At 44.8% G+C, this 13,221-nt stretch overlaps 1 protein-coding gene across 1 annotated transcript in view; it reads right to left on the bottom strand.

The window, feature by feature from the left end:
- The window catches only part of dpp6b (dipeptidyl-peptidase 6b), a 94,733-nt gene extending 81,512 nt beyond the window's left edge, over nucleotides 1–13,221 (bottom strand). Inside the window, exon 1 of the mRNA XM_053681149.1 lies at nucleotides 12,951–13,221. Within this exon, the coding sequence (XP_053537124.1) occupies nucleotides 12,951–13,007 (57 nt within the window). The 5' untranslated portion in view covers nucleotides 13,008–13,221. The remainder of the gene's footprint in view (nucleotides 1–12,950) is intronic.

Below are 13,221 nucleotides of genomic sequence, written 5' to 3'. Positions count from 1 at the left end.
AGAGAATTGGGTGGGACTGTAATTGGGGAAGTCCACTAGCAGCTCTTGTTCTTTTGCTCCCTAGTTATTTATTTTTTCCTTTGGATCCCACCATCACTCTGTCTCTGTGATGTGATTCCTCCACACCCGGATCCCTCTCTCCCCCTGTCTCTCTCTCTCTCCCCCTGTCTCTCGCTCCCTCCACTCCCGCGCTCTCTGAAGCGTGAGGTGAACCACTTGTAAATTCTGGGCAGACTTTGAAACACACACACACACACACAGAGCCTGCAAATGGATTTGGCAGTGGAGAAATAGAAAGTGGGTTTGTATACAGAGTGTGTGTGTGTGTGTGTGTGTGTTTATGTCCACGTCCCCATCTCCGCTCCCAAGTCGTGAGGTATGACGTTGAATCAGCTCGATCGCTAGTGTTAGCTGATGATTAAGTGCAGCTAATGTTTTATGCCGGGTGTAAAATATAAAGCCGACAGGAAGCAGGATAAGAAAAAACACACACATTTATTTACAGCGAAAATATACAACAACAACAACAACAAGCGCTTCACCTCGTCCTGGTGTATTTTATACAAACTATATTTCATCTCTGAATAACAGGGAAGAAGTTCAGGGGCTGATGCAGCGTTCTACGCGACGCTCTGCATTACTACAGTTCTTCTTTGTTTACTTTGTAAATCAGTAACACAGTGGCGTCACTTTTAATAAACTATCACTACTGCCATTTTAACATTATTCATGACTTTTTTTATTTAAATAAAGTACTGGTAAAATAATCTTTAAAGAAAAGTACTGGTTTAACGAACACAATATTTCAGTAAATGTCTGGAATCCAGTAACTAACCTGTAGAACATTCACATTTTATAGATTTCTTCTGTGTGGAAAACATTTCATATTTTTCAGTATTTGGGCTTTTTTTGTTGAATTAACTGTTTCTGAAATAACTGAATGTTGTTCATTCCATTGATTGAACGTCACTTTTTTCCCTTTTAGGTTTTTATTACATTTTAAAAGTTATAACCAACAACCTTCCAGCCATCCATCCATCCAGCCATCTACTGTATCTATCTATCCATCCTTCCATCCCTCTATCCATCCATCTATCCATCCATCCATCTATCCATCCATCTATCCATCTATCTATATATCCATCTATCCATCTATCTATATATCCATCCATCCATCCATCCATCTATCCATCTATCCATCCATCCGTCTATCTATATATCCATCTATCCATCCATCCATCCATCCATCCACCCATCTATCCATCCATCCAGCCATCTATCTATCTATCCATCCTTCCATCCCTCTATCCATCCATCCATCTATCCATCTATCCATCCATCCATCCATCTATCCATCCATCCATGCATCCATCCATCCATCTATCTATATATCCATCCATCCATCCATCCATCCATCTATCCATCCAGCTGTCCAACCATCCATCCATCCATCCATCCATCCAGCTATCCATCCATCCATCCATCTAACCATCCAGCTATCCAACCATCCATCTATCCATCCATCCATCCATCCATCCAGCTATCCATCCATCCATCCAGCTACCCATCCATCCATCTATCCATCCAGCTATCTATCCATCCATCCATCCATCCAGCTATCCATCTATCCATCTATCCATCCAGCTATCCATACATCCATAAATCCATCCATCCAGCCAGCTATCCATCCAGCTACCCATCCATCCAGCCATCTATCCATCCATCCATCCTGCTATCCATCCATCTATCCATCCAGCTATCCATTCATCAATCCATCCAGCTATCCATCCATCCATCCATACATCCATCCAGCTATCCATCTATCCATCCATCCATCCATCCATCCATCCATCCATCCAGCCATCCATCCTTCTATCCATTCAGCCATCCATCCAGCTATCTATCAATCTATTTATCCATCCAGCATGTATCCACCCATCCATCCATCCATCCATCTATCTATCCATCCAGCCATCCAGTCATCCATCCATCCAGTCATCCATCTATCCAGCCAGCCATCCATCCATCCAGCCCTCTATCTATCCATCCATTTATCTATCTAACCAGCCAGCCAGCCATCTATTTATCTATCTATCCAGTCAGCCATCTATCTATCCATCCAGCTATCTGTATATCCATCCAGCAATCTATCTATCCATCCAACCATCTATTCAGCCATCTATCTATCTGATAGAAAACTTAAATGTCACAGCCGATGGTTTGTTCTGACTGAGCTTGACGCAGCACCATATTTCCCCACAGGCCACTCTGAAGGCTACCTGCATCCATCTTTATTGGGTTCGGCATGGCCGATTGGGTGGAAAAGTGGAAAGCAACACATTCTGATAAGGTTCCCCCTCCTCTCCTGTGTGTGTGTGTGTGTGTGCTGGAATGGATAGCATGCTCGCTCGCTCTCCTGAGAGCGAGGTGATGAAATTCAGGAGGAGATTTATGGCAGTGTTTTAGGAGGAGTGTGAAACGACTGGCCTGGAGGAGGAGAAGGTACGGGACTCGGCGTACATCAGGACAGCGTTTCTGTTCAACTTAAACCCCCGTACAGTTCTGCACAAACCTACCAAGGAATTGGCTTTAAGAGCGAATCTACACACACTGTGTACATACAAATGGTTCACAGTGCTCAGTGTCTCATTTACGATTCACCGAATCACTGAGTCTTTTAACTAAAAGCCCATCTTCCTAAAAGACCAGCTGTTGCTTGCGATGTCCAGCTTATAAATGGAAGGTCTGGTGGTATTTAGATGGACGTTTCGATAGCTCCGTCTTCTACCAAGACGGAAAAATATAAAAAGGTGGAATCTGAAAAGCGATGTTATAAAAGCGAAGTAGAAATAGTTTAAAAGGGACAATTATGAAATGTACCGCTAACGTAGCTAAGAAGCAATAAGCCATAAGTTTACACCACCGGTTCTTCATTGATGTCACGCAGGACTCAGGCGGCCATCTTGGGAATCCAAAAATGACCGTTTCCTGGCTTGTGACTGGTCAGCTCTGACAGCAGCTCTGACATAAGCGCAGATTTATATTAACGCGCTCGTTCTAATACGTTGTATGTTATCGTTTCTATAGCAACAGCTCATCCACATGAAAAAAGACATTTTTTTTGTCTTATAAACATTTATATCATACTTTCAATGTCTTTATACTCAATACAATAGACAATAAGATTATTATTATTATTATTATTATTATTACTACTACTAATTTGTAGTAATCTATAATGGCTGATGTTTCCAACAAACAGGAAGTTGGAACTAAACTTGCAGATGTAGTTTTACACTCGCAGCACTATAAATCGTGGCTAGTCGACAGAGATTGTCCCAGAATGGGCATAAGTGATGGCGGCGAACCTTTCTGTCCGCTGTAAATCACGCTTGAGGATTAATAGGAGCTAAATAAATGAGATGTAATAACCTCCCGGATCCCTGCAAACTGCTGTAAAGCGCACAACCTGTATTTGCGTGGGGAAGAAATGAGCTTTAAAAGGTTATGATTAACGATGGCCGTGAGGCTGTGAGGATTGGCCAGGGCTCAGAGGGAATCGTAGATGAGATCGGAGCAAAATGAAAGCAAATATGTTACTTCACAGACACAAATACGGGTAAAAGAAAATCCACATTTTTTAATTTCCTATGACACTTGTACTACTAGCGTGATGCTGAGCTCGAGGCAAATGTCACATGTGTCATCTGAGTCTTCTGGTAAAGGGTTATAATCTGTTTAGTCAGCGTTTTTACTCTTTTTTAATCATCACTAATGAGTTCATTTTAAAGACGTTCAGACAAAAGTGACATTTGTTTTGCGTGTTTTACAGATTGAAACAAAGTCCAAGAAAAAATAAAGGTTTATTATACAGTTTTTAAATGATAATGTTATTTATCGAAGCAAAAAAGTTATCCAGTACCAACTGGGTCTGTGTGAGAATGTATTTGCCCCCGTAGTTACTAATTCCCCAAAATCGATGAAACTGCATTCATAATGGGGTTCAGCTGAAGTAGGTGCAACCAGGCCTGATTACTGCAAACCCTGTTCAATCAAATCAACACTTAAATAGAACTTTTTCATCAGCATGAAGTTGATTAAAAGGTCTTATCCAGTAACACAGTATGCCCAAGTTGAAAGAGATTCCAGAAATGATGAGGAAGAAGGTGATTGAAATACATCAGTCTGGGAAGGGTTACAAAGCTATTTCAAGGGCTCTGGGACTCCAAAGAACCACAGTGAGAGCCGTTATCTCCAAAGGAAAAACTCTGCACAGTAGTGAACCTTCACAGAAGCGGCTGACCTTCCAAAATTCAAGAGCACAGCAACGACTCATCCAGCAAGTCACAAAAGAGCCAAGGACAATATCAAAAGGACCTACAGGCCTCTCTTGCATCAATAAAGGTCACTGTTCATGACTCCACTATCAGAAAGACACTGGGTTAAAATGGCTTCCATGGAAGAGTGGCGAGGTGAAAACCACTGCTAACCCAGAAGAACATTATGTCTCGTCTGAATTTCGCCAAAACATACCTTGATGATCCTCAAACCTTTTGGGAGAATGTTCTGTGGACTGATGAGTCAAAAGTGGAACAGTTTGGAAGACAGGGGTCTCGTTACATCTGGCGTAAACCAAACAGAATTCCAGGAAAAGAACATCATACATACAGTCAAGCATGGTGGTGGAAGTGTGATGGTGTGGGGATGCTTTGCCGCTTCAGGGCCTGGGAAACTTGCAGTAACTGAGGGAAACATGAATTCTGCTCTCTACCAGAAAATCCTAAAGGAGATGAAGCTGCTGCTAATGATATTATTATTAAGATGGTGATGCACCAGAATATTAACTAGTTTATCCAATTTGTAAAACATTTCTTTATTTTCTTTGTTCTTTTCTGAACCTTTCCTCTCCAAATCTTTTTCCCCCTTATAATATTACAACTTGGCCCAAAAGTACTGTCGTAAACATCAGAACACCACAAAGTCCTCCTCAAAGACAAGTGAAACAGCTGGAGCTCTAATTCATCAACTGTTAATGTGAGTGAAGACTCTTACTGACCTACACACACACAGTGAGTTAGCTGAGGCCATCTCCTCCCACACACACACACACACACACGCACACGCACACACACACACGCACACACACAGGAAAATAATTCAAACGTCAGCGCCGTGGCTGCATCAGTGAATCTCGACTCTTAGCAAATCACTCGAGCAGGAAAAACCTATTTCTCAAATCAAACACGTCCACTGCATTCAAATATCTCAACCTTCTCACACACACACACACACACACACACACACACACACACACACACACACACACACACACACACAGGTCTACATTACTCTTTCAGATTTTTCCATCTTTTATTAGAGACAGACAGATAGACAGATAGAGATAGCCGGAGAGACGCACAGACAGATAAACAGACATACAAAGATTGCAAGACAAAGACAGACAGACAGATATTGCAAGACAAAGACAGACAGACAGACAGACAGACAGGTACCTATCATTTTGTTAAAAACTAGTATATGAGCATTTATTGAGACTTCTTATATGAAACACATCACTCTTGTATGCATGTTATAAATGATAACTGTTATGAGTTGTAGCGGTCTCCACAGAACCTTTAATGGTTCTCCAAGAGGAAGACACTCTTTGTACAATAAAAAGCTCAAATCTAGAACTCTAAACAGTGTAGAGAAAAGATCGCCATACCCATATCATCAACAGATTCAAAGCGTTCAGGCTCTGACTGTGGAAATCCCAGTTATTTTTTCCCTTTCCTTTCTTCTGGAGTTACTCTGTGTGTAAATCTCTCTCATCCCAGCAGAGGGCGTGATTTGTTTATTTATTCTCTTCTCTCATACTTTTATGCTTTTATGGTTAGTATAGTTACTGGTCATGATGACCATATGCTCAAACAACGCTGAAAAACATGATGCATGGAAGCAAACATTTTTTAAATAAATAAATAAATAAAACTCACAATTTTACAGCACCATTTGGATTTAAATGAATCAGAATTAAACTATGGAAAAAATGTCTGGGTTACGCATGTAACCCTGTTCCCTGAGAAGTGAACGAGACGTTACATTTAGCTTAACACTATGGGAAGCACCTCTCGCACATGACTGGTATCTGAAGCTTTTGTAAAATCATACCTATTTATAGGCCTACCATGAACAGGTGACGTGGCAATTAAGCGCGTCGCGTGATATAAATATGGCACCTGTGAACCACAATCAGCCTCTATTATCTGAAGCGAAGATGCAATTCACAGGCCTGCCCTGGTATGACAAAGCTACATAACGTATCTCGTTACCTTTCAAACGGAACTTTGACGTTGCGTTTAGCATAACACTATGGGAACAAGAATACCCACTCTGTCATACCGAGGGTATGGACTGTTAAAAAAGACCCAAGCCCGAGGGTCACTGCAAGACACTCGAGCCCGGGGTGGAATGAACATCCAGGTTGTAATAATGAATGAATGTGTGTGGCATAGACCACCCTGCAGCAGCACACACATCCTGTAAGGATACCCCTTTGGACAAAGCCTTCGCGGAGGCGACCGCCCTAGTGGAATGAGCCCTTATGCTCAGAGGCGTAGCAAGACCGCGCACCTCATAAGCAACCGAGATTGCTTCCACTATCCAATTAGAGATGCACTGCTTTGACACAGCATCACCTCGACTGTCGCCGCCAAAGCAGACCAGCAGCTGCTCCAACTTACACCACAGGCTGGAGCGGTGGACGTAAGTACAGAGAGGCCTTACTGGACACAGCAGGTACATTCTCTCTTGTTCCAGTATGGGTAAATGAGGAGGGCAGAAAGCCTGCAACACCACAGGGTGGGCAGCCGATGTAGGCACCTTAGGAATATAGTCTGGCATAGGATACAGGGAGGCCTTGGCTAATCCAGGCTCAAAGTCAAGGCAGGAAGGGGCAACAGAAAGAGCTTGTAGGCCTCCTACTCGCTTGAGAGATGTCAGGGCCAGCAGAAGAGCTACTTTTAGAGTCAGAAGCTTCTCAGAGGCTGACCCTAAGGGCTCAAATGGGGTCCCTGACAGACCTTCCAGGACCACAGAAAGGTCCCAGGAAGGTATGCGCGGCCTGCAGATGGGCCTCAGCCGCCTGACACCACGCATGAACCTTGAAGTTAGAGGATGCTGCCCCACAGAGGCTCCATCAACAGGGGCATGGCTGGCCAAAATGGCGGCCATGTAAACCCTGATTGTAGAAGGAGCCCACCCCGCTGGGAAATGTTCTTGTAAGAACTCCAGGACTGTAGCTATTGCGCAGTTCACTGGGTCTAGCTGACGTTCCTCACACCACAAGACAAAAAGCTGCCACTTGAGTGCATACATTTTCCTTGTGGATGGTGCTCTAGCATTTAACATGGTCTCTACAATCTCAGTTGTGAGACCAGAATCTATGAGCTGGTGCCCCTCAGGGGCCAGATCCACAGTTTCCATAGTTCTGTCCGAGGGTGATAAATCCGCCCTCTAGTTTGAGACAGTAGATCCACTCTAAGGGCTCAAATACAATACAAATACAAGGTCTCTACAATCCACTCTAAGGGCTCAAATACAATACAAATACAAGGTCTCTACAATCTCAGTTGTGAGACCAGAATCCATGAGCTGGTGCCCCTCAGGGGCCAGATCCACAGTTTCCATAGTTCTGTCCGAGGGTGATAAATCCGCCCTCCAGTTTGAGACAGTAGATCCACTCTAAGGGCTCAAATGGGGGACCTGACAGACCTTCCAGGACCCCAGAAGGTCCCAGGAAGCTATGCGCGGCCTGCAGATGGGCCTCAGCCACCTGACACCACGCATAAACCTCGAAGTTAGAGGATGTTGCCCCACAGAGGCTCCATCAACAGGGGCGTGGCTGGCTGAAATGGCGGCCACGTAAACCCTGATTGTAGAAGGAGCCCACCCCGCTGAGAAATATTCTTGTAAGAACTTCAGGACTGTAGCTACTGTGCAATTCACTGGGTCTACAGTGGATCCCTGCAGATGGAAATCTCCCAAGGAGTGCCATTTCACTCATATTATCCATCAGAACCATATTCGAGCTGGCTAATAAGGTGCTATTAGCAGCAGACATAGACTGTCTTGGCGAACTCTTGTTCAAACTTGTGGGAGCAGAGCGATGGGGGAACACCGTACAGATGTGACCTCGGCCACATGGTGTCCAGCCCTAATAGTGCGGGAGGAGTGAAGGCAAAGCACAGCGGACCGTGTGTTGTCTCCTCAGAGGCACATGCAATCCCGCTTGGCCAAACCCTGCTCCACATGAGGGCCGCACCAGAGACCGTGAGCTGGACAGCTGTCTAAGACCGCGCTCCAGCCCGTGAGGGAGTTGTCTGTCATTACCATCTTGTGCTAAGGAGACACCCCTAGAGTGTGACCAAAGGCTAGAAACCAGGGACACTCAAATTCTCAGAGCACGTAGGCATCGCCGCATGACACTGATTATTCTCCGAGGTTACATCCTTGGACAAAACCCCCAACTTCTCAGCCACCACTGAACGGTCTCCTGTGCAATAGCCCCAAAAAGTGCCAATAGTCTCCCAATATCCAGCTTTATCTTGCTCAGTATTGATACGATTGACTCCACGCATTTTGGGGATAAAAACGCCCTCATTGTAGTAGAATCCTTATAACCCCAAGAAAAGTTGTCCACTGCACTTCAGAAAGCATACTTTTCTGAGATTCAACCTGAGCCCCAAGCTCTTCATGTGGGCGAGAACAACATCTCGATGTTGAACCGCCAGTTCCCTGGATCGTGCTAGAATTAACCAGTCGTCCAGGTAGTTTAGTACACGGATGCCCTGGAGTCACAGTGGAGCCAGAGTGACATCCATGCACTTTGTGAAGGTGCGAGGGGATAAAGCTAGCAATATTTCTATGTGGAAATATGTACCTTTTAGATCTATCATCACAAACCAGTCCTCAAACTGAATCTGTGGAACGATAAGTTTGGGCATCAACATCTTGAACCTGTATGTCCGAAGAGTACAGTTCAGATGACGCAGATCTAAAATTGGCCGCATGCTTCTATTTTTTGCGGACCAGGAAATAACGGCTGTAAAAACCTCCCTCCCTCAGAGAACGAGGTACATGTTCTATGGCCCCTTTGTCCAAGAGGGATCTTACTTCCTGCGCTAACGTCAGGCTCTAGTCTGTGCTGACTAATGTGGTGAGCACACCTCTGAACCGGGGGAGTCGAGCTATAAACTGGACCTGGTAGCCCTTTTCTACGGTAGATAGAACCCATGGAGACACATTTGGCAGTAGTTTCCACGCTGCCAGATGGTCTTTTAGTGACGTTAACTATTCCACATTCTATTGGAGGGAAAGCATCCGATTTTCGTTGCCCTGTGACAACTCATTGACCAGAGAACACTGAAAACTTGGGGACCGCCTTGGCTAGGGGAGGCCCTACAGTAGAACTGGGGGCTACCTGCTCTAACAACCTCATGTCCCTTGATAAGTCCCTCCACGGCCCCTCAGGACCGCTCTTCTTTGCCTGCTTGGCCTTTATGACCATTCTCAGATCAGGCCAAGCAGGCAAAGAAGAGCGGTCCTGAGGGGCCGTGGAGGGACTTATCAAGGGACATGAGGTTGTTAGAGCAGGTAGCCCCCAGTTCTACTGTAGGGCCTCCCCTAGCCAAGGCGGTCCCCAAGTTTTCAGAGTGGTCCTGAGGGGCTGTGGAGGGACTTATCAAGGGACATGAGGTTGTTAGAGCAGGTAGCCCCCAGTTCTACTGTAGGGCCTCCCCTAGCCAAGGCGGTCCCCAAGTTTTCAGAGTGGTCCTGAGGGGCCGTGGAGGGACTTATCAAGGGACATGAGGTTGTTAGAGCAGGTAGCCCCCAGTTCTACTGTAGGGCCTCCCCTAGCCAAGGCGGTCCCCAAGTTTTCAGTGGTCCCCTCAGGACCACTCTTCTTTGCCTGCTTGGCCTTTATGACCATTCTCAGATCAGGCCTAGTAGCAGGCCGCAACTGTGGCCGCCCAGTTCCCCTGGCTGTCTGCAGGGGTTGGCGGGCTGCCATACTCGCCTTCTGGGTCTCCCTCGCACTAGTGCTGGCCCAGGCTCCACTCGTGGATGCCCGGGTGAGCTCGAGACAACAGGGAAGGAACTGGCTGAATGCCGCCATATGTTGAGCTCACTCAGCAGGTCAGCTTGGTAGGCCTGCAACACTGTCATTGTCTGCAGTGACCCACAAGCAAGAATACTACTGCATAGGCCTTGCCCAACAATGCCACGGTGGCCTTACACGGTGGTTTGGATGGCAAAGCCAGCCCCCCTAATTACCTGCCATCGATGGAGAGAAGTAGCTCGCAAGCGCCTCCTCCACCTTCAGCATAGCTAAATAGCCATGCCGTTTATTCCCCACAATGGCCAAATAATCCAACATCGTGGGGTTATAAATGCATGGTTTTCCCCCAGAAGCCTGATATTTTGTCATGCACTTCTGGAAGAAAGGGTTGTTTCTGCAGTATGAGGGATTTACTTTCACTGGGGAGAAAAAGGCTCATCCAGCCTTAGTAATCACTTCAAGCAGCTCTTTATATGCTGCTCTCAGTTTTTAGCACATCCTTCCGGCTTCTCTGAGTTTGAGAGGAATTATCACTATTATTTTTCTGTGTGTGTGGTTTTTTTTGTTTTTTTTCCCCCTTTGGCTTTCCATAGCGGAAGGAGGAGTCGCAACGCGAGCTCCAAAATCCAGCGGAGAGCCGAACCTGGAAGACAGAGCAAGAGAGAGCAGCGTTCATCTCCGTCTCCTCTTCCGGATCCATAAGAGATCTCCCGAACCTGAGATGGCTAGCTGCCTCGGCAGCGGCCGGCTCAGATCCGTGAGACTCCGAAACCCAACTCGCTTCGGCTTCCGAGAAGAGCGCGAGTTGCAAGCCGAGCTGCTTAATGTAGGCATCACCATGCGCAGCCTCTCGAGGTTTCGTCCTTGCGAATGTAGCCTCTCGCATGCTACACTCCTAAACACTTCACCCAGAAAGTGTGCACTGTTCCCCGTGATGAAACGGGAGCAAGCCATAACACACTTCCTGAATTCTCTCACTCATATTTTTCTCTCTTGCTTATTCCTTTTTTCCTTCTCTTTTTTTAAAGGGATAGAAAAGTTCTGAGATTTTGAGAAAAGATAGCAAGGAAATGAAGCGTCTTTTTGTTTCTTTACACAAACAACCGACATGCAGTCTTTCGCTGAAGATAATAAAGGCTGACGGCGCAGTTCACAGCTGCCATATTTATATCACGCGACGTGCATAATTGCCACGTCACCTGATCATGGCAGGCCTATAAATAGGCATGATTTTACACAAGCTTCAGATGCCGGTTACGTGTGAGAGGCGATTACCATAGTGTTATGCTAAACGCAACGTCAAAGTTCCCTTTGAAAGGCAACAGGTTTAGAAACGAAGGATCGAGAGTGAAGACTGCAAGTTACAGACTGAGGGAGTTTTATACAGGAAAAGAAAAATATTTTTCAGTTTAAAGGAGTGAAGTTTTTTGAGTTTTTGGAGGGTTTTGAGAGTTTTTGGAGAGGTGGTGAGTTTTTGGAGGGTTTTGTGGAGTTTTTGGTGGGTTTTTGGAGATGTGGCAAGTTTTTGGAAGGTTTTGAGAGTTTTTGGAGAGCTGTTGGAGAGGTGGCGAGTTTTTGCAGGGTTTTTGGAGAGCTTTTGGAGAGGTGGTGAGTTTTTGGTGGGTTTTTGGTGAGGTGGTGAGTTTTTGGAGGGTTTTGAGAGTTTTTGAAGCATTTTTGGAGAGGTGGTGAGTTTTTGCAGGGTTTTTGGAGAGCTTTTGGAAAGGTGGCAAGTTTTTGGTGGGTTTTGAGAGTTTTTGAAGGGTTTTTGGAGAGGTTGTGAGAGTTTTTGAGAGTTTGTAAGAGTTTGTGATGACTTCTTTCTATAAGAAATGTATGTTGTATCATTTTATTTTCTATTTCATTTCACGATGTCACCTGATGACTTCTACTGATATGAGCATGCATTAGTGACTTTCCTCTCCTTTCGTTCTGGCTCAGATGTTCTCGGATCAGTTATATTAGTCCACAGCCGAGTGTTCTCACCTGCCTAAAGGACCGCAGCAAGGGGGAAGAACTCACCAGGGTTCTGTTTAAACAGACTAAACTCTGCGCATGTGAAAGCCTCCTCAGGGACCCTAAAGCTAATCTCAGTGCAGCTGCTGTAATTTATCACAGCATGTCTCTGGAGTCACATGCAGCACTATATATATACACACACACACACACATTCAAGCCAAAAGCCGGTGTGTATGAAGAGATATGGTTGATTCATATGGTGAGATCAATGATGGGTTATTTCCTTATTTTTGTAGACCAGTGGGTGCCAATAATTGATTCGAACAGCAAATTCTTCTCCAAACATTGTTCATTCCTAATATTTGCTGTGATCAGTGTCTATACAGGCTTGTTTATTACAACTGTTCATAAATGAGGTTTTAGGAATCAAAAGGAGTTGATTCCAGGAGTCGGGTGCACACAGTCGCTTCCTGGATTTTCTTATCTATGCCAAAACAATGGATTATTAATCCATTAATTAATTAATTAATTAATTTTAGCTCATACTTTCTCCTTTTCCATCCTCGGTACGTGAATCAGCTTCACAGAATGGAATCAACTCGTGATTTCTGAAGCCCGGAATCAGAGAATCGACTCTCTATGAATTGGATCCGTAGCAAGTCATCATTTAGATCTTTTATGATGATTATATTAGGAGACAGGTGTTGATGGTATGAATTAAAATCCACAGATTTCATGGCCAGATCTCTTTAACGCTTCGAAATGAAATGGAATGTTAATATTTTGTGGCGTGCAGATGAGTTTTCCAGCGTTATGAATCATTTACTTAATGGCTTTGATATAAAGAAAATACAGAAAGGTTCACAATTACCTTCTTGTCTCTGGTCCATCCTCTCTGATGGTTTTCAGTCCCGGCCGTCGTGTTCATCCCGATATCCAACAAGTTCAGTCTAAAATAAACAACTCACTCTTATATTTTTTTCTCTATCTGCTTTCCTCACACACTGTTAAAAGTGGATCATCTCTGTCCAAAGAATCAGAGAAAAAAGTTCCTTCATATTATACTGCAAATAAGCTCTGAGATGTCGGGTGCTAACAATAGCCTTCATATTATTGTGACTTCCCACTAACACACACACACA

Source organism: Ictalurus punctatus, chromosome 7 (assembly GCF_001660625.3).
Source record: "Ictalurus punctatus breed USDA103 chromosome 7, Coco_2.0, whole genome shotgun sequence".
Taxonomy (NCBI): Eukaryota; Metazoa; Chordata; class Actinopteri; order Siluriformes; family Ictaluridae; genus Ictalurus; species Ictalurus punctatus.
Note: the sequence above shows the minus strand (reverse complement) of the source record. Positions and strands in the feature narration are given on the sequence as shown.